The sequence below is a fragment of the Apostichopus japonicus genome, chromosome 22, assembly GCF_037975245.1.
Source record: "Apostichopus japonicus isolate 1M-3 chromosome 22, ASM3797524v1, whole genome shotgun sequence".
NCBI classification, from domain to species: Eukaryota; Metazoa; Echinodermata; class Holothuroidea; order Aspidochirotida; family Stichopodidae; genus Apostichopus; species Apostichopus japonicus.
The window spans coordinates 14,749,447-14,774,055 of record NC_092582.1 but is presented as its reverse complement, the minus strand read 5'-3'; the positions used below and the strand labels follow the sequence as shown (position 1 = coordinate 14,774,055).

The following is a 24,609-nucleotide window of genomic DNA, read 5'->3' as shown; positions in this document are numbered from 1 at the left end:
TCGGAGTAGTTTAGGGTTGAGCCAGTCAAAATTGATTATATTCAATTAACCACATTTTGAGTTAGGGGCAAGATAATGAGATGGGGTTTCAACTAGCAGTGTGGAACATTTTTCTCTTCAATATAAATATCACATTGTTTGTTACCGGAGAACCCTTTTGAAGGTGCGAAACTAACAGAACGTCCAAGAGGCAGATCTTAGGATCCCACCACAGAAATATGCAAAAGGCGTACAGAAATACATTTAATTAATTTAGTTTAGAATGAGCTACGACACATCAAAATTACTTCTGTGTCATATGTGATTTTATTTGTGAGTGTTAAAATTACAGTATGAATGACAAAATTTAAAAATTCTTTTTCTTGTATAAGTGGACCCAAGTAACAAGATAAATTTTAATCTGTTTCCAGCTCACCCTCAAAGACACCATCAGCTAGAGGATCTCCTACTCCTGGTACCGTTTTAGTTACGATCGTAGAAGGTCGGCTGTACGTAGACTTGTCAGCTGTAATATTAAATATGGACGAGACGAGAAAAATGGACAGAAAAGTAAATTGTTTTCCCCTCCTTGTGTTTCTCAAATGGTTTTTAGAGCTTTCATGAACGCTTTTCTCACCTTCTCTCACAATGGTTGATCCTAAACTTTGATTACCTCACCACATTAGGATACAGTGAATTTTCTGTGGTGAAACGAATGCAAATTGCCGTGTAGAAGCCAACGGCGGAGAATTTCTTGGCAAATGAAAACAAGCATTCGAGAGGTCGCCGGCTCAAGCCACGACTTGTCAGAGTGAAATCTCTTTCACAACCGGAATTACTTCACAGTTCTGTGGCCCAAACTGGTCTTCCGAATTGTAAATATATTGGTCAAAGGACAGTAGAACTGGACAGTCACAAGATTCAAGATGTGAATTTTTTTCTCCAAATACTTAGCTGGCCGATTACCAGAACAAAATTAACTGCCCTCCGGGCTGCGTGTTATTCCCCTGAATGTATTAGTCTTAAATCAAATCACAACTCTTCTTCATCTTGATGTGTACCAGCACTCTCGCCCCCCCCCCACCCCAAAGAAAAAACAAGCAAAATGATTTGCTAGGAATTACTTCCTAACTGTGTTACATTAACTTCACAACATGTGGTGGATAAAGCTGGTAAGAATAAGGAATTGTAATTTGTTGGTTAATACCAAACTTGAGAGAAATATAAGCAAGATACTGCAATATCATTCATACTTCCTATAGACTAAGTTTGCACACCCAATCCAATATGTGGAAGAGTCATCCTGTATTCCTGTAAATAACCTTCTATCAAGTTTTCTCTATCAAACCACAAACATGTTTATGTGTACAAGAAGGCACATTGTTATACCAAGAGAAAGAAAAACACACAGACAGATATTTTTACTCACAAGCGATGACTCTGACTCTGGAAAAGCTCAGCCCTGTGGGCATGGATTTGCTCCTCATTTTGTCGTCATTCTTGCTGAAATATGCCGAGAGTCGTCTGGGCTTCAGGGTCCCCGATATTTCTGATTGCGAACGAGCCAGTCGGGCCCTGTTTAGCTTGTTCAGGAAGAGATCGGTTCGGTCAGCTAGTCCTGCACTTGACCTTGAGGTGTCTTCGTACAAGAACCAAAAATAAATGTAAAGGTAAGCACATGCTACACTAGGAAAAAGCCACTACTTTAGGAGCTTATGCTATGACATGTACATGAACTGTCCATGTAAAGTTGTTGGACAAAGGGCCTCCCATAGATCATCCAATATTGCGCAATTCTGCATTTAAGATTGCATGAAGTTCTCTTTTAATTCATATATTTTATGAATATTAAAAGACCTGGCATTTGTCCGAAAATGATGAATTTGATTATACTTGAATGCATGTTATACAAGGGTTTCAACACCTTCAGAGCAAAAATTATCAAGTTTTTACAATGACATTTGCATTTGACATTTGCATGACCAATTCACCCAATTTACTGACTTTTTGTAACCTTTCACATTCAGACTAGAATATGTGGAGAATGCCATTGGAGAAAAAGGCTGATGACTTTATCAGTCAGCTGAATCAACATCAGAGATAGCATGGCATTCTCAAGTCTAACTATTTTCTTACTATCAACAACAGACAGTTGGCTTCCAAATCTGTCTCTTCATTGCAAAATCTTCACTGACGCTATGACATCCATTCTTAAGTTTACCTTTCGCATCAGAAAACATACCCGAGGCAAATGCTACATGTTCCACAACCCTGATATTCCCCTAAACAAATGAAGCAGACCTAAAAATATGGTCTATTCACTGGCTAAACGTAGGAGGATTTGGCCATTTGCCAGTAAGAAAATAAGGATTGGCAATTTTCTGCCAGTAGACACATTTGAACAGACCTTACTGCATATCAGCATTTGCTTGAAGTAAAAACCACAAACGAGTGATAAAAAAAGATGCTTTTTGTGTTTGTTTTTTTTCTTCTTAATTTGATTGTTCTCACCCATCGGAAATGGAAACTCCTTGTTCTGTTCTTTGTCGACGTGGGCTTCCAGGGCCAGGGTGTCGAGACGATTCATAAAAAATTCCCAGGTCAAGACTTGGACCTCCTTCAAGTAATGTTGGAGGAGATGCATATGAGAGAGGATTAGGACTCTGTCCTCTAAGACCGAATCCCACTGAAACTCCAGACAATTGATCAGTATCTGGAAGGACAGAATTATATCATATCAGAGATCATCCAGTTTGCCCACAAAAATTAGTAAGATAACTTTGACCAGAACATGATGAAGGTACCTTTCACGTAGGTTCCAGCTCTCCAAATTGTCCCCAAAGATCACATCACAATACATCAGACATGCTGCATTGCATTGCATGACATTCAGTACATTACACTGCACTGGAATAGACTACACTACCCTACACTACCCTACACTACCTTACATTAAATTACATTACATTAAATACTCTGAGTGATAAATGCTAGGTTGATCCTAACCTCACTGAGAAAACATTTTAAGGTTAAGTCCATATGGACTGTTGCAATCTTTACCGAGCAGGTATTTACTGTTAGAAAAGTCCAAGATCACTTGATATAAACATTAAAGTCCTCTTCAAGGATACAAAAATTAAACTAGGGCCGATCACATCTGCTGTGAAAGTGTCATAGGCCGATGTAAAAGCTAAGTGGTGATACTTGCTCTTAAAAGTTTCTGGAATTTTCTTAAGACATTAATATTCACTTGCCTGTGCACAATGTGTTTGAACATGTAACAAGCATTACATTGCAAACTAGATTAAGAACCTTAAATTTGGCAAGATCCAGGGAGTGTGGAGGGTTCCCACTCCCTCCCGCCTCTCCCTCCACCCTCTCCCCCCCCCCTTCCTTTTAACAGGTCACAGAAAACTTCAAAAGTAGTAATTATCACTATCTTTTCTTTCTGGAGGAGGGCACTCCCAGTTCCCCCTGCTACATTGCTCATTGACTTCAACACCCCCAAGACCACACAGCCCTGGATACGTGTCTTATTTACTCACCCTCAGGGATTTTGTGGGGACAGTTTCCAGCATGAGGATGGATCTAGCGGAGACAGCGGGACAGATGTCTTCGGATGATGAGATGAGGAGACAGAACGCATGAGCTAGACATCCCATGATGACCGTGTTTCCTCCAATCATCTTCTTCTCCACGTGGCGAACGAGAACCGCAACTCTCTCCACTAGGTACGTAAACGACAGAGATTATGATTGGGTTTAACAATAGAGTGGGGTGGATGTGTGCTATGAGGAATACAGGGGACAATAGTAACTATGCAACCATTGCTTTTTTACTTTGGTTAAAAGTGAGAGGAAGACAGTTGGGTTGAGAGTAGAGGGGGGGGGGGGTAGTGGGGTACAAATTTATCATTAGAACGGCACCTCTCTCCACTAGGTACGTAAACGACAGAGATTATGATTGGGTTTGAACAATAGAGTGGGGTGGAGGTGTGCTATGAGGAATACACGGGACAATAGTAACTATGCAACCATTGTTTTTTTTTACTTTGGTTAATGGTAGGAGGAAGACAGTTGGGTTAAGAGTGGGGGGGGAGTGGGGTTTAAATTTTATCACGGCAACTCTCTCCACTAGGTACGTAAATGTCTGAGATTATGATTGGGTTTGAACAATAGAGTGGGGTGGAGGTGTACTATGAGGAGTACACAGGACAATAGTAACTATGCAACCATTGTTTTTTTTTACTTTGGTTAATGGTAGGAAGACAGTTGGATTAAGAGTGGGGGGGGGGGGGGAGTGGAGTACAAATTTTATCATTAACATTTATGAGAATGCATTAATGTCATCATACATTCCGAATACGTGCGTTACTGTGTCATTGAAATCAATGAACAGGAAGAAATTAACATGTTTACAATGATGCAGGGTGTGGCCTAGTGTGGAAAGTGAAAAAAGCAGACACTTTAGAAGTAGATGGATGAGAGAAGAGAGGTGGGGAGTGTGGGAAAGTGGGGTGGGGGAGAGTGGGAAGGGTGGGGTGATGGTGTGGTAGGGTTGGGGGGGGTTTGGGTGTTGCTTACCTGATTGAAATCTCATCTGCCAGTTTTGGCTCTCCATCTCGTTGTCTACAATATCCCAGAGGATATCAGAGCCAGTAGTCAGTGAGGCACAGTGCAGGGCGAGAGGAACCACTACCTGGACCACAGCTGATAGGTTACCCCTCAACAACTTCCAAAAGCTTCAAGGATAAAGCAGTTTAATGCAGGGAATAACCTAAGTGTTCAAATTTTGTCTCAAACATCTTTGGACATGCGTAGCGATTTGAACATTTTATATAGCATCTTGCGAAGCGATACTGGATAAAATATGCCCTGGTTTAGAATTGACATGCTGACCCTCAGAAGAAGTTAAAATGTTAGTAAACTGTAAATGTATTTGTAATAGTTAAGTCATAACAATCAAATATTTTCATGACCCATTCAAGCCATATTATACTCATAACTTGTTATAGCACCTCTATGACACTGTAGCGACAGTTATTATCTTTTTTAAATTTTTAATATTAATTTTTTATTTGTATGATGAAACACATCCTCTCCTCTCCTGGTGTAATAATTCTGATGTGTGTTTAATACTTATCATTACCTGCAAGCCACAATGCACTGTTTATTCACCACTACATGCATATATGCATAACTGTTAGTCTCACCTTACCTTTTTCCATCACAGTTAGGCTGAATTTACAAGGTTACATCACAGAGAATTCCCTGAAAAAAAGAATGTGTTACCCTCCGCAGACAGCGTTAACAAAGAAGAACATCTCCTATGGACATTTGCTTGCCTGGATGTAGATAATTGGGGGCTCACCTGGGAATAAGCAGATTTTTCTGAGCGAATGAGAGGAATCCGGGATTGTCCTTGGCAGCCATCCTCAGACACTCGGCATTTAGACAGAGGATCTTGACGCATGTGACGAGGCTCAGGAGAATGTTAGAATCATGGTGTTTGGGTACTTCCTAAGATTCAAAGATTGTAAAAACAGGGAGAAAGAATGCTTACTCATGGGTTTTTACAATTTAATATTATAATTTGTCTTACCTAGGCAACTGGCAAAAATTAGAACTGTATTGCAAATATGACAGATAAAACATTACACAATACAGACAGCATGTACAACTCAATTCAACATGTTTGCTGTTTTCACAGAAGGTAATGTCCAAGTATACATGAGATGCCTACATCAAACTTAACCTGCTGCTCCAGCTTAAGTAAGATAGTAAAACAAACAAACATCATTTTAATTAAGAATTAAAATATTAAAACTAGAGCACCAATGGTGCAGAAGCTCATACCTTTTCGAGCTGAAAAATGTAGGGCCCACAAAACCAATTTTGGGCCCGTGAGGGATACCCCCCCCCCTCCGTTAGCAGAATCCTGGCCACACCACTGGCTATAATTCCTATTTTCCCCTTTAAATCCTATTTTACCCACTCTCTCAAACAATACCACTGACCTACCCTATTAAACTTTCTCCCCTCTACCTTAGCAGACATAACAAGCACTCCCTACAAGACATAACTTCACAAGCTGCCTACATACCTCAGGCTCAAAGACTTCTAAGAATCGGGAAGTGCTGATTGGCTATAGGGCTCTCATGCTTACAGTTCAACAGTTAATAACAACTCCCAGTCCTGCTTTAATTCCACTAACAGCCTCTGCAGAGCTTAACCACAAATGTAAACAAACACTGCAGAGACTGGGAGACAAATTAAAGGAGCTTTGGCAAAAAGTGAAGGCTCAGATTTTTTTAAACAATGGGGATTAATTGTAATTAATTAACTTTTGACCAAAATTTTTTAGGCATCACCTTATTCATACACAATCCAACAATCATCAGTTCAACTTTGAATATGATCCATCAAAATCTTGAGGAGATTGAGATATTTAAAAATATTACAAAGAATGACCTCCGATGACCCCCTAAATGACATTTGACCTCAATTTTCCGAACACCCCTCGTAACTCTCATCCCGAGGAACATTGTGACCAAGTTTCATTATAATTGGCCATACACTGTACGAACAGGAGCAATTTGAAAATATAGGGCCGCGGCCCGGGCCACAAAAGACCCCTAGTTGATCTTTGATCTCAAATTCATGAACACCCTGAAGGTAAAACTACCATAGTACTATCGTGACAAACCCTCAACATTGTACCATGGAATCTGCAGGAGAAGAAGCATTTTGCGTATTTCCACAAAATGGCCCATTACGGCCCACAGGTGACCTTTGACCCCAAATTTTGGACCATCTCTGATGGCCCTATACCCAATGGTCCTTGTGTCCAAGTTTCATGAAATTCCATCAAACACTGTGCGAGTGGGAGCGGTTTTACCAATTGTTGACAGATAGAGTGATAGACGCCGCACTGTAACAATAGCTCACACCAGCATGCTGGTATGAGCTAAAAATTGCTGACAAACATTCATGATATTAAACATGACCCCATGACTACTCACTCACTTCCATTAGAGGCTAGTCATCTATTTTCTAACCTTGTTGGGATAATTTTTAATAAATACTATACTTTTATGACAAGTTTTCAAAAGCACTTGTACTTGAAGTGCATAAGCGGTATGAATATTAGTTTTCTATTAGAGAAAGGTTAGCAAACAGCTCATATACTGCCCGTCCAAGTGCTTTGCAAAATGATATGTGAGTAACAGATACAATGGTACTGATGTTAGAAAATAATCCCAATTTGGCTGTTTCTCTCACCCAGTTGGGACAACTTTTTCTATACTGTGGTGTAATGTCCCGCATCAGAGCACTCGTATTGTCAGTACGAGCAGTATGAATATCATGTTTCTAACAGATCAAGGTTAGGACCTGTTTGTACTGTCAGTACTAGTGCTTTGGAGCATGATATTAGAGTACAGTTTAGAGAGATATTAGCATTAGGAAATTGTCCCAATTGGTTGTTTCTCTAAGACATAATATGCATATTCATGACACACTTGCTTATTTCCATCATTACCCAATAAGAATTTAGAAATCAAGATAAGTTAAGCATAGCGGTACCAAGTTTAGGGGAGGGGGGCGTTGTTTTGGTTATTTTTTCTTCCTTTTTGAATGAGCATTGTTCAAAACAGTCTGCATTCAATCAACAGCCTATGATTTCATATCTCAAAGTTTGAAAATATTACACTTACCTTCAGAAGGACAAGGAGCAGCTGCGATGCTTTTGTTAGTTCTTCTGGGTTGAAATGGTCATCTCGTTTGCCCTTGGTTCCATCCTTATTATTTTTATTCAACTTGGAGATGTCATTGCCTGCATTATATTAAAAATATAACATAAATCGCTTAAAATATATATTTCTGTGAGTTATATTGATTACTGCATTTGATTACTTTATAGAATGGTGAATCAATATTAATATCATTGGTAAAAAAGCATTGTAAAAACCACATCCTCATAGAATTATGTATCATTGCAAAGATATGACTTTTTTTTACAATTTTGATATTTTGTGAATGCACCTGGCAACAGCGCAGTGAATGGCGTCATCATGACAATTGAACTGAAAATGCCTGTTTTTATAATTATAAGAAATATACCATCTATATTCCAGAGTGAAATGAAATGAATTTCTACAATTAAATAACATCTCCATGAAATTCTAAAAAAAGGAGAGAATATTGACAACAAAGAAAACATTCCAAATGTATCACAATTCAAGGATAAATCGACAAGAAGATTATAATAGGAAAATAAAAGCATTTTAAGAACATCTCCCTTGATGACATCACAGACCACCTACTATGATGCCATTCCTGGAGAAAAGATGAAGCAAACTTTATCCAGTCAGAAATAGGTTTACATTAAATCCACCATATCTTGAGTAAAGGAAAATATATAGAGATGGTGTTTTAATCTTTTGGGAACGGTGGGGGATACTTTTCACTTCGAGATAAAGTGTTATATTGTCTCCATAAGGGATTTCCCTTTAATTGTTAGACCGTTACCTAGCTTTCCATCAGCCTGCTGCTGTTTCTGCAGTCTCTTAGCCAGAGCCTTTTCTCGTTCCGCTTTCAAATCTTTGGTGGTCAGTTTGACCGTCTGGGGCACAAAGACTTCCACCTTCTTTGCCTCTGAGGCCACAAAGATGCCTTTGTTTTCCTTATTCTACAACGAGCAAAAAATTATTAAATGTGTTAAAACCAAAAGGGCTAAACTTTACCTATACAAAATTATTACTCCAGTCAGGATTGTAAGAGGTGGGCAGGTATTGCAAATGTGCCTGTGATATTATATTACAATATTACATTATTATATACAATATTACAGTTTTGAGTGTTAGATTTCCACACTATTGAATGCAGAGTATACACACTCCTGTGCAAAAGAAATTTCTCTTTTTTTCCCCCTTCTGTGAGTGGACACTTTCTATCCCCTTTCTCATATTGCACATTACTCATCCATCCCCCCTCCCACCCCCTTCTTATCATCAATCCTTCTCTTCCAAAATGAAGAGACGAAAATCAATACAACATATATTTAATTACAGCTTGAACCTTTGATCAGCCTATATTTGGGATCCATTATTAGAAAAACAAATTCCAGATCAATGAGAGTTGATCAAAATTGTTTGAAAAATGAAATGAAGGCAAATATAAACCAAATCTTCTGGGTAAATCTTAAGTAGTGAAGCCAACTTTTGTGCTATGCATCTACATAGTGTGTCTGAGATATTTGGCAGGTCCAAATCTCCTAAACGAGGGTTTCCGTTGTTAGGCCTTGTTGTTTTAGCGTCCACACCTTGTTCCTCACCTTTTTAATCCCTCTCCCTCCTTTGGTCAGCAAGATACTGACCCAACACAATAAAATTGTGATAGAAAGGATTCTGTTCCTCACCTTGTTAATCTTTCTCCCTCCTTTGGTCAGACTTCTGTCGCTCACTCGGTTCTTTTTGGTTTTAACATCGTTGGAGTTGTTCATCTGGGCCTTACAGAGTGCGAGGGCCTCCTCCATACTTTTCTCAAATTGGTCCTCGCTGACTTCTTGGTTGTCAGCGATGCGAGACTCGTTCTGGGGGGAGATGTGTCTGAGGAGTTGTTGTGCTAATTGGTACCACAGAGTCCATAGCTCACAGAGACCGCATGGTGTGGTTGGCGCCTCGGTACTAGGTGGCTGGAAATTAGGTCAAAAGGTATGATTAAGAATAGACCGAACCAAAATATATTGGTACTACAGAGTCCATAGCTCGCAGAGACCGCAAGGTGTGGTTGGTGCCTCGGTACTAGGTGGCTGGACATTAGATCAAAAGATATGATTAAGAATAGACCGAACCAAACGTATATTGAAAGACGGTAACTCTTAGCACTTAGCTCGCAGAAACCGCATGGTGTGGTAGGCGCCTCGGCACTAGGTGGCTGGAAATTAGTTCAAAAGATATGATTAAGAATAGACCGAACCGAACGTATATCGAACGACAGAAACTCTAAGCACTTCACCTAGAACGTAGAATGGCTACAAGGCTAAACACCTTCCAAACTTTTCCAAGGTTTTTGTTGAAATTTCACAATGTTTTTAACTACCCTCGGTTTTGATCCATCGGTATTTACAAGACGTAACAGAGGAAGGAGCAAGTTGACTTATCGAGGAAAGCAATAATAAGTGTCGCTGTTTTTTTGTAGTTAAGACATAATTTAAACCTGTTTTAAATTTCAGAATTGATTTCTTAATGCATTGATGGGCCTCATTGGACTAACAATGCATGACACCAAAGGGCAAAGGGTTGTTCTCACTTTATCAAGTTGTGCCATCCTGTCATCTTAAGGACTCTTGAAGTTACCTTGAATTTAAGTCTTGACTTCTCATAAACCAAGCTAAATTGTAGGTTCGATACAACAAGGATGCATATACCATACCCTTTTTTCACCACAGTTTGATTTATGCCCTGTGCTTAAAGGTCTGCTGTATAGACCCCAACTATAGCACGCTATCATGGAAAAGTTTCTTGAGATTACATAATCGACCTGCCTTGGTCGTAAAATGACCCCTTTTTACCAATTAGTCTGCAATGCCTGCCACATATTTTTTCTTGTATGAGGGTCTTTGTGTGAACGCTGTATGATTAACTACTCTGAAGACATGAACTTATTTCCAAACAATGCTTACACAAAGAGCCTCATGGTGTTAAGAAGCTATGCAGGCTAATTATGGAGCCTGAGGTCGATTGACGAACGAGGGAGGTCGATTACATAATCACAAAACTTCCTAGCTATAGCGTGCTATAGTTGGAGCCAATAAAGCAGATCTTTAGTCTCACACTTCATTAAAACAAAAACAAACCTTGCTGGCTTTATAAAGTCACATCATTTAAAACAAGGATTTTTTCATACTTTTCCAGACAACACTTTCAAACTTCAAGGATTTTCAAGGAACTAGAAGAGAGATTTGTCGGTACTTTTCCTGCTTCCAGACGGCATGGAAAGCATGACATAAAGTTTGTGTTTTGGAGAAGTTATTTTTATTTCAAACGCCACGGGCTGTTCTCAGCCAAAACGAATTACGAATGCAACTTCAGATCCGAGCCATCAATTTATATACCTCACAGATGTTAGAACACTTATGGCCGACGGGTTGTACTGGTGGCATCGGCTCTTTGTCTTTCTCCTCTTTTGTTTCCTTCTCATCTTTATTCTCCTTTGTTTCTTTCTTCGCGGTCTTCCCATCCTCCTCCGCTGCGGGAGGCGGCCTCGGTGGGTCCTTCGCCCTCACTTCGGATACCCACGGTGTCTGTAACATCTGAGTCAGTAGGTTCAAATAATCCTTGGACTGGTTGTGTTCCAACCCTTCATGGGCCCTCACTCTCTGCAGGTCAATCTAAGATAATAGTAATGATGTTTCCAAGATGAAGAAAAAAACAAAACAAGCATCTTCATGTTTTCATGTCAACTAATACATCAGTCACTAGCTTGTGATATAAAAATTAAAATACAAAAAGCAATGAAGTAAAGTGCCTCCATATTGTGTATCTATCTACTTGACAATTCCTTAAGGAGCTAGTTGAGATGTATAGAATCAAGCTAATTGGCTTTTGTTTTTGAGATGAATAAGGAGGATAGGGGCGGAGGCATAATTAAAGCTGTAAAACTGAACCTTGACACAGTCAAACATCAGTTACGCACTGTGTCAAAACAAGGAAAAGTTGCGGCTGCTGTAAAATCCTTGGCAGCATCAAACAGTAGAGCAAACCGGAAGTGTCCATTGTGTGAAACATCACAGCACAAAAGATTATATCTTACGCAGCCAGGCTGCAGGAGGCTGCAGGATGCTGCAGCCCCCTCAGCCTCTTTTTTCTTGACATAGCACCAAATGTAAAAAGGCATCAGTACCAATTACAATACCATTGATCACAAGACCACAAATTTTTTATGCCCCTAGAAATAAAATATTCCCTATCATGTCAAAGTATTAAATAATATAAAGTATTAATATTGACTTTAATAGCAATGTTACCCGAGTTAAATGATCACAAATATAAATGAAATTACTATCAACAATGACTATATTGGTTTAAGCAAGGAAGTACATTAACATGCTGGATCACATACCTCCACGTTTTCCGAATTCATCACGGAATTATGGCGTTTTTTGTTGTTGTCTGCGACTGGATCACGAGAGAAGCTGTAGCATGCAGTAGGGTGGGGTGCACTGCTGTAACACATAAGAAACAATTCAGTTCATGCAGAGTAACAACCCCGACACAAGAGCTTTCACATAAAAGAACTTTAAGAACATTTTGGAAGCATTCAAAACACCAAAGGGAGACATAGAAACTTAACAAAAGCATAGAAAGAAAATGCGTGCATCTGACGAGAGGAGGAAAAAACAGTCCAATGGGGAAAGCAGTGGTCCAACATAAAACATTACTGACATATTTTACATAGAGATACAGAAGGGACAGCAGAGATTTGAGATTAGCCACTTAACTGAAGAGCTGAATTGCTTAAAACTAAAACCGAACAGGAGTTACGAGTAACAGACATTTCTAGTAAGAGGGTAGATACTGTCAATGGTGAATAATATTTCACTTTTGATCAAGCTGAGTTTGCCCGCTTTTTTTCTTTCCTTGTTATTATTTTCTCTTTGTTTATTTTTTTACTTCTTATGTCGGGGGATAATTTTCGCATAACTGATGTTTTCATCAAATATGCAAATTTATACAAAAGTATTGTCTGACAAAGTTATGTAAATGCCATACTGTATATATAATGTGAAATGAAATAGGCTAGTTGTATTCATACATTCTTTTCATCTTTCATTTGGAAAATGAGTCATAAGAGAACTTTGCCACGGTCTGCAGTTACAAAAGAAATCACTTTTGTTATAACAATAATTCTGTCGGTATGCAAGCTATTAACTTTGCATAGGCACAGGTTAAATGTTAAGTCAATCTAAGAGAAGCCCTGACCAAATAAAGAATTACTTTTTGGAAGAATTTCTCCCACCAAAGGTCTTTCATAACCTCTCTCTTCTCTGCAAAGCATGCACATAGCTCTCTACCACCTGGTTTCAGAAAGTTTATTTTATTTTCCAGAGAGCTTTGGATATTTTGTCTCAATTTCATCATTGTTATCACCAAAAGCAGGGCATTTTAGAGTTTAAAGCAGGAAAAAACTACTTAGAACATAAAATTGGAAGGAAATTTTTTAATATAAATTCAACAGTAGTTAACTTTTAATTTTCATTGACAACAAAATACAAATTCAACATGATGATCAAGCAACACAAATTTTGCCAACAATCAATGGTCCACAAGATCATGCAGTGACAAATGAATATTCAGTACCTGTAATATGATGAGATCCAACATCATCACATAGCAACGAACAACTTCCTCGTCAGTTTGTTCCACCAGAGCCTTTTCATCGAGGTCAGAGGTCAAAGCTGACGGATCGACGGTCAAAGTTGGCAGGTTCTGTTCAACTTGAGCTGTTGAGAGGACATAGTAGAGTCAATTCAACTGGTACACAAGGCAAAGGATGGGGGTTACCATAAGTATTCCTCCAGACTTAACAAAGTGTGAAACATGTACAGATATCTAGGTAGTTCTGACAAAGTTTTAATAAATAGTGGAAAACCTTTCTCAACCGTAGTTTTGCATCAATACTCGAGTTTGTTCATAGAAATGTAAAAACTGTCAATAGTAATAGAGCCCTTCTACCATTTTGTTCTTACATTGAGAATGAGACTTCACTTCAAATCTGATGCTATTTTTCATGTACCATTTTTGTCCCCACAAAGTGGAGGTGAACACCTCAATTTACAACCTTCCCCAGGGCCACAAAAAACTTGCCTTCCTTCCTGCAGGTAAAATATTGTAACACTAGATGTGTTTGTGATATCAATTAAAGGAGCCTTCTTAGCTATGATAGCAGTGTTGTCACAACAAATGGTTAATGTCTCAAAGACAAGTCTTTACCTTACAAAGCAAATCTGCACACCTAGGCTATGATTTTATATCATTCATGGCAGTGGTAGGCAAGCCTGAGGTACTGTGTCAAAAAGAAAAGCTGCAGCAGCTGCAAGTTTCTGCTCAGCCAGGATGAATCAAATATCAAACAATAGAGATTATCTCTACAGACCAGTGGTGCATATTGTGTGAAACAACAGAGCACGAAAGATCACGTCATATGCAGCCTGCCTGCAGCCTGCCTGCAGCCTGCCTGCAGCTTGCCTGCAGTCTGGCTGCAGCTGTCACAGCATCCTGCTATCATCACAGTGCCTAACCAACCTTTGCATAATGGAATCAGGGCAGATGCGTTTATGTCTGTAACAGTTAAAGCTTCACAATCTCAGATAGAAGAGTTAAATACGGAACTGATGGGAAAGTCTCATCGATCAATTGCTGACTTTTGTACCTTCTTTTCTCGTTTGGTTCTTGTTGAGGTCACCTGTCGTACTGGGACGTGCCTCGTCCGTTTTCTGAGTGGCATCTCCCTTTGCCGGGGCGTCTTGTCCAGCGGCCTCCGGTGGAGGAGGGGCTGGCTTGGGGGTGAGCTTGGTGACTTTTGCGTTTTGGATAACGGTCATGGATGACAAGCCGTCTCTAAACATACTCAGAGTCAACTTCATGGGAATGACGATATCAGTCTCTGATAAAACCTGTCAAATATTAAAGATGAATTATACAGACGTGAACAAAGATGTCTTTGCGTATAGTTGACTCATTCACTACTCATTTATAACTCTACATGACATAGCTTATAACAAACTGGAGTGATTTTCTGTTACAAAAACAAGTGGCATTTTTAATGTTTGTAAGGTTGGATAATTAATGGCTATCTGTTCATATTCACATGTCCACAGCATCACCTGCATGGAGTGGCAACAAAAATACCCATTTACAACTTTAATACCATAAGTAACTAGTATTGCCCATATGTTCCTGATAATATTGCATTTTATCGCTCATAGTGACATCTGCTTAAAGTCATGACTCACATGAACACTGAAGTAACTAGTGTTAACCATATACTTCTCCTGTCTGTCCAAAGCAACACCTGATTCAAGTAATGACTTAAATACACACATTCCCACATTAATAATTGAAGTACCTAGTGGTTACCATGTGCTACTGCTATCTGTCCATTTCACAAGTCTACAGCAAAACCTGCTTCAGGTGATGACTGAAATACACATATTCCCACCTTAATACTGGAAGTAACTATTGGTTACCATATGCTTCTTCTATATATTCAAACCAGAGCCAAATATGCCTTCATAAAGTGAAACAGACTTTCAGTAAACATTCCCTTACCTGCAGCCAAAGCAAAGCTTTTTCTTGAGTCTTTGCTGGTGTCTCCTTGAATTTGCAAGCGACAAATTCAAATGTCTTCTGAGTTGAGAATGGTAAGGGGCTGATATCAATGTCAAAGAGTTTGCAGAGGACCTCCTGCAGTTGAGGGAGGTCTTTCTCGTCGATGTCGGTGCAGATGGCATCCATCCAAACAGGCATCATCTCATGCCACACCTACCAGAGTAAAAAAAACAATAGATGAAAACAATGGGGACAGATATAACAATGGTTATAACAAAAGATACCAATGCATTAATATCATAGTTAACACAACAATGACACAAGCTATAACAATGGTTATAACAAAAGAAAACAATGGATTAATATTATAGCATCATAGGTAACATAACAATGACAAGAGCTGTCAAGTTGGTAATAACAGAAAAAGAAACCAATTCCTTAATAGTATAGCATAATTATCATATATAACAAAACAATGACAACAGCTATCAAATTGATTATTACAAAAGATACCAATTCATTCATATTACAGCATCATAGATAACTAAGCAATGATAACAGCCATCACAATGGGTAAAATAAAAGACACAAATACATTAGTGTTACCAATTATCGATACCAATTAACAATACCATAAAGATACCAATAGCATCAATGTTAATGGCTTCTACTTGGCAACACACAGATATGATATACCACACACCTCAACCTACACACAGATATGATATACCACACACCTCAACCAACACACAGATATGATATACCACACACCTCAAACGTAATAGCGTTGTACGGCGTCATGCTGAAGATCTTCTTCAAGCCCTCCTGAAGTTCTGTGATGCGACTGCACAGAGTATCCCTGTGAGCGTGGGGAGGTGGGAGAACAGATCTTGTTATTAGTACTGCAAATGCCATAGTGTATGGGATAGTAATGAACATAACAAAACAAAACATAACATAACAAAAGCAGGAAAAAAAACCTTCACTGATTACTTGATTTACTTTAAAAAATAAATTGAGAAAATTTACAGAGTCCCTCCCGGGTACAAAATATGGCTTATTGTTACATATTCGATCACTGGATGCTTTAAACAGACTTCAACAAAGCCTGACCTTCCTTTTATATTGCCCTTCCCCCTCCCCAACCCCATCGATTTTCCCAAAGAAAATATCTGAAGCTCTCACCAGTATCCTCCAACTTTGCCATATTCAGGAGGTGAAGGCATCAGACAAGAAGCAAACACATTGAAGTGAGTTTTTAACAACTTCAAGATCCACTCAGTCACATACTATAAGAAAACAAGAAAGTTAACGTAATCAGCGATAGGTTCATTTAATGCTTATCTATCTGGGGATGGGTGAAGGGGGAGGAAGAAAGATTTTACAAAGGCAGGGGTGTAGCCGTAGCTAGGGTCATTCAGGAAGATTCTCCTATTAGAAGGACTGGGGGTTCTTGTTAATTTTAAGACATCAAATGGTGTATTTAAATTGAAGAAAGTAGGCTAAACTTTTCAAATTAGGAATTGTAAAATCATGTGACTGTCAATAATAAATAAAGACATTGGAATGAACTATGAAACTGTCCACAAGTAGGAAAATATGAAATATTTCACAATCAGGTAAGTGAAGGTAACTGATGCTTTCCTAAACTTGGTCCCAGACGAATGTAAATAATGAGATTGCGATACCTACTGAATACGTGTAACACAAATACATAGTGCCTCATCATGTGATTCGATGGATATCACTTTCAAATTGATTTTTATTGGTAAATATAATCAATATGACGACACTTATAGTGTCCAGTTTAAAATATCAGTTGAGGATAAATAAAAGAGATTTTCTTTTGACTTAATTTCCTGTAGCTTTACCTCTTTCTTCAAGCTCTCCAAGACAATAGAATCTGGAATAAGAAATAAAATATTTGACTTTTGAAAAATGAACAGAAGTGCTTAGCTGTGAGGACAAATGTTCGACAATGATCAAAAGAACAACAACGATCAAAAACAATGACAAATGTTCCACAATGATCAAAAGAACAACAACAATCAAAAACAATGACAAATGTTCCACAATGATCAAAAGAACTTTAAACAGAAGAGTCAGAAGATTCATCTCTTCTGAAGTTTGACGTCATCTCTTGTAGAATTCAACAAATCATTCCTTAGAGAACCAAACTTTATTAAGTTTTACATTTTTTTATCATATACATCTAATATTCCCAATTTTAAGCTACCAGTGTAGGGAAGCTGCGATGTATCATCTTCATCATCGCATCACTAACCTTGGGTTAAAGTGGCTGTGAAGCCAAACCACTGGAACAGCATACTGAGCAAACGACCTATGACCTCGTCCGAGGTCTTCCTGTTTGGGGTGCATTTCTCGATCAGCAGCCAGAGTCCGAATCGACTCAAGAGGCGGGGATCCCTGTCCACGGCGTCCTCATCGTCCGTACCGTCGCTCTCCATGGGTAGCTGTGAATATTCATCAGTTGATTCTGGTTCCACCGTGACCTCCATGGCAGCCATGAGGGGATCAACCTCCTCCACCCTGGCCTCTTTAAGAAGACTAAAATCGAAATAAAATAAAACTGTTAGCAAACTGCTTATCCACTAGAGAGCCTGTGTTGGAGAATGTGTAAAAGTAAGTTGGCCTGACGTTTCGATCCTAGAAGGATCTTCTTCAAAGGCTAAATGACAAGTAACAGTAAGAAGAAGGGACAAAAACACGCACAGAATACAGACAGGTTAATGAGCATGGTGAACACAAAGAGATAGATGTAAGGGGATTAGTAGACATGGGATGGAGAGAAGAAAGAAGAAAGACTAAAATCGATGAGAAAAAAATTAGAGCACTTTCCCCATTACCGGTTCTGGAGAAAGGACTTGGTTAGAAAGAACAAAACTCAGAGTGTCACATGATCAGTCTTCCTTGGTTCATTTTCTGCTCATCCAGTCATATGGTTTCACACTCTGTATTACACAGGTTACTATAGCAACTGTCTTGCTGTGTGCGATATCATCCATGTTCATCATCAATAAACTCACATCCCATCCATGGACCTCTGTTTACACGAGATGCTCACTTCCTTAAACTAGGATGCTTAATTATCTGTCGAGTGATTCAACTACTGTTGTTTTATCTGCTCGAGTGTAAGTTACTTTTAAGCTTCTAATGTGAAATTCAATTTTTTTCTTTCACAATCCTCTTTTCTTTCAAATTCTTTCTTTGTACAAATCCTCTTCTACAGCCTCAAATGAACATTACATCTTAGCTCTGTCAAAATTCATATTTCATAACCACTTGTGGGTAGGCAGACATGATATCAAAGTAATTTACCTGATTATTGCCTCCACGAGATATATCTGTGTCTCCTTATCGCAGGCCCAAGGGTCACTGGGGAAGGACTGCACCACGTGGTCCTGGCGTACCTCTCTGGGGTGTATGTGTTGGTGGCACTCGGTACAGTACGATATGGGGACGCCACCATTCTGCCGCACGCAATCGGAGGCGAAGCAGGTGTAGGTGGCCGTCCTATCCGACGAAGCACAATTCTGTAAAAACAAAAAAGGGAAACGCTGTGACAAAAATCTTACATTACGTACAGATAACTTTTTCTTAATTAATGAGGGACGATTAGCGAGAGAGAGAGAGAGAGAGATATGGTTGCATCCAGTGACTGTCTGGCAAAAATCTGCATAAAACTCTCCTTTACCTTGTTTTCACAAGTTCTTGTTTCTCTCTCCAGGGGGTAGAGGACATCGTAGGTAACAAATTGCTGTTCCTCTCTGTAAAAGAGAGAGAAAAAACAAGATGACATCATATATATTTAAGTTGTCAGTTGCATTTCATTTCTTAATATACCATCGCCCATCAGATTTTACTGAAATATTCAACCAGAACAATGTTTCATATTACATGATTTCGCATACTTGTTATCTCTGCAACTGTTGGCATAATTTATGATTTCGGTTCAATATATTTCTTGTTTTACACCTTCTCATTATTATATCTTCTTCTCAATATGAAACTCTTTTATCACTTTAATAGTCATTGTATGGTGTCTGTTTGGATATTATTTCATGTTATCTTGTTAAAGTATTAAAATTGCAATTTTAATCCAATTTTGCTTCTGATACCCTTATATATCATTTTTGTGATACCTTGAAATGTGGTCGCTGCAAACAGAACAGAGATAAAATGGAGGTGGTTCCTTGCTGTATGTGGCCGCGATTGCTGGATCCAAACACATCTGAAATCAAAGATGGCAGCACTTCATGAATATTCAACAGGGCTTTAATTATTCACTGGATGGGCATGCAACAATCCACATCTCAATACAACAACAAAAACAATTTGGTGCAGCAGTTGAGAAATTACTTAATTTAAACATTGAGGGAAGGAAAACTTAGTAGAGACACTGCACAATGATTTATAGGGAGAAAGAGAATATCCAAAAATCTTTGCTTAAGTATTAATATCTCAACAAGACTTACAGCCATCATATGGCAAGAAGCATGATTATAGTTGTAACCTTAATTATCCATGCTTGTACCAGCCCTTACCCTTTATCATTTAAATTAGTTATTTATTATGGCCAATGAAAAACATTCATTGGATCAAAGGGCCAGAGAGAACAAAAAGCCCTTATCATACCTACATTAAGCAACTTGCATGGTACACCAACAAGGGGCGAGGGGGGGGAGGGGCTGAAGCCAAGGCCTTAAGGGGCCCCCATATCTGATTAGTGCCAGATTTTGGGCCAATTTTTGTTTGCACAGTATGGAATGATATCTTTTGTTAGATTAAATTTGGCCCACAGATTGCCAATTGGGAACCTCTACCATACACACTTCTCCATACCATTGTATGTTACTAACCACTCCTACAATCACATAGGAATTCAACCTATATTCATTATTACATGCAAACATTTTGCTACCTAACTGTACATCATCGCATGCAAATGATTCCACTCAATCCACCATGATATGCATATGAACACCCACCACACTTTGTAGTCAAAACAGGACAACGTCCTATAAACTACACAATTTCATACTTTTACTTTCCAATTACTATTTCATATTAAATTTATGTATTTGATGCTCGATACCTTGACAGCAGCATTGTTGACAGGTGAGAGACAGTTAGAACGTTGACAGAGGAACGGCTTCCAACCTAGGAGAGAGAAATATTCAAAACACAGAATCTTGAGATAACCAGCTAGGTAGGTTGTTAAATTATTGGAAGCCATCTGTACAAAGAACCACAATTTAATGCATGATACATGATCAAAGGTTAGCAGTTAGGAGAGCAATTCATTAACAATTCATTAAGTACAGAATCAGTGTAAAACTACACTGACTACCTAATCCTTACTACAGTAAAGCACAAATAAACTTGCAAATACTAATAATAGATAAGAGACACCATACTCTCATTTTACTTTGCTCTTTGTCCATTTAAATTTATGTACGGACTTAGGAGCTGGATGGTTTGATTACCAAAACCCCGGAATTGTGATCCCGGTGTGACTGTAATTCAGATCCTGTTCAAGCCAGAAATTTGTTTGCTCTTTTTCAAATATTTTATGACGTTCCACTTTAATAAGTGTCTGTTGATCATTTGCTCTTTTAAATTTTATAGTATTAAAGAATGGAGTGTTACACCACTACTCACTGCAGTACTTAAAATCTCTGTTGTCGTTGGAGGTGGGAACCAGTGTCGGCCAATAGTGAAACAACAACTGAGCACCAGCTGCCCGTGCTGTGGCCGGCCCGAATGCAATGGCAGATAGAATGTCCTGCAGAAGTAAAGAGGAAAAGTATACAATTTTCAAGTATAATACAGCTTATATAAAGTAGTGTGTTTTATGTACTCAGCTAAAGCAACATATCCTATCACACAAGTATACATGGGTGCAGCTATACTGTTAGCATACTCAGTATTCCGTTGATCTTGAATGTACGTTTCATGCCTCAAGAACAGTATTGAAGGTCAACACACTTCCCAGCTTCATCGAGCAATTCGAAAGGAAGAAGGGGAAATATCTTTAATATAAATTACTTCAAAAATATCCAAAATATAAACACCATTTTGCAACAAATCACCCATTTTTCAAATAGCAAAAAACTACACATGGCAGTAAATACATGCATTGAATAGATGTTTTTGCAAACACTTTTTTCTTCTCTGCTGTTTTTGTTAAAATTTTTGAGGAAATCTTGGCTTTGAAGGGATGTTCAAATATCACCCCTTTAATGGAAGCATTCTCTCCCTGCATGGATAAAAAACAAACCAAAAAAACCCAAGAAATAAAAGATTCGGTATAAATAAACAACGTAAAGTGTCTGAACAAAAGTGAGCATAACTTACCCTGAAGACACCTTCCTTGTAGGTCATTATGCATTCCAAAATCTGTGCATTCAGAGCTAAATAAGAGAATTTGTAAAACAAAGCCATATTAAGACAGTTTTCGGACTGAAAGACAGATACTACCAAAACTGGCTGGTAGATGAATTCAAACAGAGATGATTACATGAAAGATAGGTTGAGGCTATGAAGACTTCCACTGTCATATCTTGTGTAACATACTTTAATACACATGCTGATGATGCTGCCCTCCTCTCTCTCTCTCTACCATCTCTCTACTTGAGAAAAAGGATTGCTATGGTGACTGTAACGTCTCCGTGTTTACTGTGTATGAAACTTAAGATTACACCATGTAAGACACTGGGAGTACTTGTAACTCGGTGCACCCACCTTGCCTATTTTATGCTATCAACCTGTAATAGATACTGAAACTTGAAATAGCTGTGTTTTGCATTTATTTAGCAATTGTGAGTACAAATTATAACATGGTCCTATCCATTTTCTGCTTTATGCCAGTGCAGCAAAAACATATTAAAAATTCACAGCATATGAAACAGATAACGTCATATCGTGTATCCGATTATGTAGGTTGAGTATTGCCATGGTGACCTATTGTTATCCCCAGTACAGAAAATGAAAGCCAGAGGTCATCGCCTATAATTTAATAAATTTTAATGTGTAAACACTTTTCATCCTAACATGAAAAGGCTTACAATTACCTTGGTAACATAACAATTTCCTATTCCAACAGAAGGAAATCAAGAAACATTATTTTTCAAATCTTACAGACAAATGAAAATTTTGATAATGCTTTTGCATAACTTACCCCTGGCTTTAAGTTCCTTGTTCTTCTTATTATTCTTGGTATGCTGTAATACCAACAAGATGACCGAAGACATTGACATTGTAGAGAACGTCTCCCCATCCCAATGTTGAACATCGCCTGTAAAGCCGTAATAACAGATTCAATATGGATTATAACATTCTGCCATACGAACTAATCTCAGATCAAAAAATATGCAGATCAACTAATTTATATATCAAATTCCTATAACAAACACATAGTACTTGGTGATTCTACCATTGTTAAACATGTTCTTTCCGATATTCATCAGACGATATCCTTTAAAAATACTCAAAACGAAAAAATTAATAAATCAGCTAGATATTTTTTCCCCCTAACTTCCCAATCAAGATCCATGAGAAACTATAGTCCTCATTTCTACATATCACAACAAAATATTGACCAGTTAATAATGGATGACCAGAACTTAAATTCTAACCACAGGACGGTAGCTTAACGTCCAAAATGAAATATTCAAATCATGCAAAGTGTGCTATTTCATGATAAGGACAAAAGGATTCCAAAACCATTTTGCATTGTTCCGGCAATGTGACTTGTGGCTACTTTAGTTCAGCAAACTTCAACAAACTACAGGAGTCTGTCATGATGGTTTATGTATAATAACTGTCACAACTTTTTCCATCAACTTATAATGATTCATATATACTCTCAAGTAGAATTTTAGGTGAGTTGAAAAACTACAGTAGTAATATCTAACACAAATATCATAATCTTACTTAGACAGATGGGTAGCAAAGTTCCAGCTAACAGATCGATGGTGTCAGGTTGGAGTGCTAACGGGAAGACAGCCAGAGTAGAAGCGACCGTGTATGGGATGGTGTCAACAGTTTCTGGTTCCAGGAACCAAATGATAACACCAAACAGCTGCAAAATGGCATGCCCAAAAGCTACAAGAGTAATAAAGAAAACAAAAACAAAAAGAGTCTCCATTCACGATCTGACGTACAGAACTATCGGGAAATTGTCAAGATAGAGTTTAATGAAACACAATAGAAAACGAAATTGGAATCCAAATTGTAATTAGTTGACAAAATACAAGAACAACATAAATCATATTTCTAAACAACATACCAAATTGTCCATATTGGATGTTTGGTACGATGTCAACGAGACACACTAAAGTCTCAAACAAACCCAAGTAGTCAAGGCTTGGGAAATCATCGAGTCGAAAGTTGACCCTTTTCCTTGAAGGATGTCTACCTCCAGGGAGATCTGGTGGGGCACCCTTTAATATACTAAATAAAAAGTAAGAAAAAATAATCAATAAAAACCACTGAAGTATGCATTAATGATATGATACATATATTTCTATTAATCACCATATATGTTCCTAGAAGCTCCCACCTCCCACCCTACACCCAAGCTCCATCGAAATACATTTTACAGACACAAGCAAAAACTGGCATAATTATTAATGAAATTGAACCTCCTCAATGTATTTAATACGCTAAATAAAAGTAAGAAGAAATATTCAATTAAAACCACTGAAGCATGCATTAATGATATGATACATTAATTTCTATCACTCACTCATATGTTCCCAGAAGCTCCCACCCTAAACCCAAGCTCCATCGAAAAACATTTGACAGAGACACAAGCAAAAAATAGCATTATAAATTATTAATGAAATTGACAAACCTCCTCAATGTATGGATAAAATACTTTAAAGTATTCGCAATATCCACTCCAGTTGGAAGAGGGGCTACATTGTAAAGGATTTTATTCTGGTAGTCCACAAGGTTGCGGATCTTTGCTGAAACTAAACAAAGAGAAGGAGAAATTGAGTCACAGTTTAGGAAAAAGCTTTTGAAAGGGATGGAGAGAAGGAAAAATTGTTACATAACATTCTGGTATTAAAACATCATTAAAGTACTGTAACTTACCATTAATTTATAAGTAGCATTATTAATTTACTTACACTGTTCAGCTTTGGTAGTCATGGTTAGTTATCCGAACATGACACCTGAAATTGATGCAACTGTAAAAGAGTTGAGAGAGAACTTAATATTACCCAAATGACCATAGATTTCAACATGATATCAAAGAAATACATACAGTA

General features: G+C 38.2%; 1 protein-coding gene across 1 annotated transcript in view; it reads right to left on the bottom strand.

Annotated features, from left to right (window-relative positions):
- The window catches only part of LOC139964027 (protein unc-79 homolog), a 47,799-nt gene that overhangs the window by 22,401 nt on the left and 789 nt on the right, over positions 1-24,609 (bottom strand). The window contains exons 2-29 of the mRNA XM_071965329.1: positions 24,469-24,528; positions 24,189-24,309; positions 23,622-23,785; positions 23,267-23,437; positions 22,512-22,628; positions 21,689-21,744; positions 20,993-21,116; positions 20,427-20,491; positions 19,474-19,562; positions 19,026-19,098; positions 18,650-18,864; positions 17,595-17,878; positions 17,182-17,213; positions 16,496-16,599; positions 16,082-16,169; positions 15,311-15,523; positions 14,412-14,655; positions 13,340-13,482; positions 11,095-11,370; positions 9,397-9,672; positions 8,508-8,667; positions 7,694-7,812; positions 5,350-5,498; positions 4,563-4,720; positions 3,525-3,706; positions 2,491-2,692; positions 1,409-1,618; positions 416-505 (exon numbers count right to left, since the gene is read on the bottom strand). Of these exons, the coding sequence (XP_071821430.1) occupies positions 416-505; positions 1,409-1,618; positions 2,491-2,692; positions 3,525-3,706; positions 4,563-4,720; positions 5,350-5,498; positions 7,694-7,812; positions 8,508-8,667; positions 9,397-9,672; positions 11,095-11,370; positions 13,340-13,482; positions 14,412-14,655; positions 15,311-15,523; positions 16,082-16,169; positions 16,496-16,599; positions 17,182-17,213; positions 17,595-17,878; positions 18,650-18,864; positions 19,026-19,098; positions 19,474-19,562; positions 20,427-20,491; positions 20,993-21,116; positions 21,689-21,744; positions 22,512-22,628; positions 23,267-23,437; positions 23,622-23,785; positions 24,189-24,309; positions 24,469-24,490 (4,147 nt within the window). The 5' untranslated portion in view covers positions 24,491-24,528. The remainder of the gene's footprint in view (positions 1-415; positions 506-1,408; positions 1,619-2,490; positions 2,693-3,524; positions 3,707-4,562; positions 4,721-5,349; positions 5,499-7,693; positions 7,813-8,507; positions 8,668-9,396; positions 9,673-11,094; positions 11,371-13,339; positions 13,483-14,411; positions 14,656-15,310; positions 15,524-16,081; positions 16,170-16,495; positions 16,600-17,181; positions 17,214-17,594; positions 17,879-18,649; positions 18,865-19,025; positions 19,099-19,473; positions 19,563-20,426; positions 20,492-20,992; positions 21,117-21,688; positions 21,745-22,511; positions 22,629-23,266; positions 23,438-23,621; positions 23,786-24,188; positions 24,310-24,468; positions 24,529-24,609) is intronic.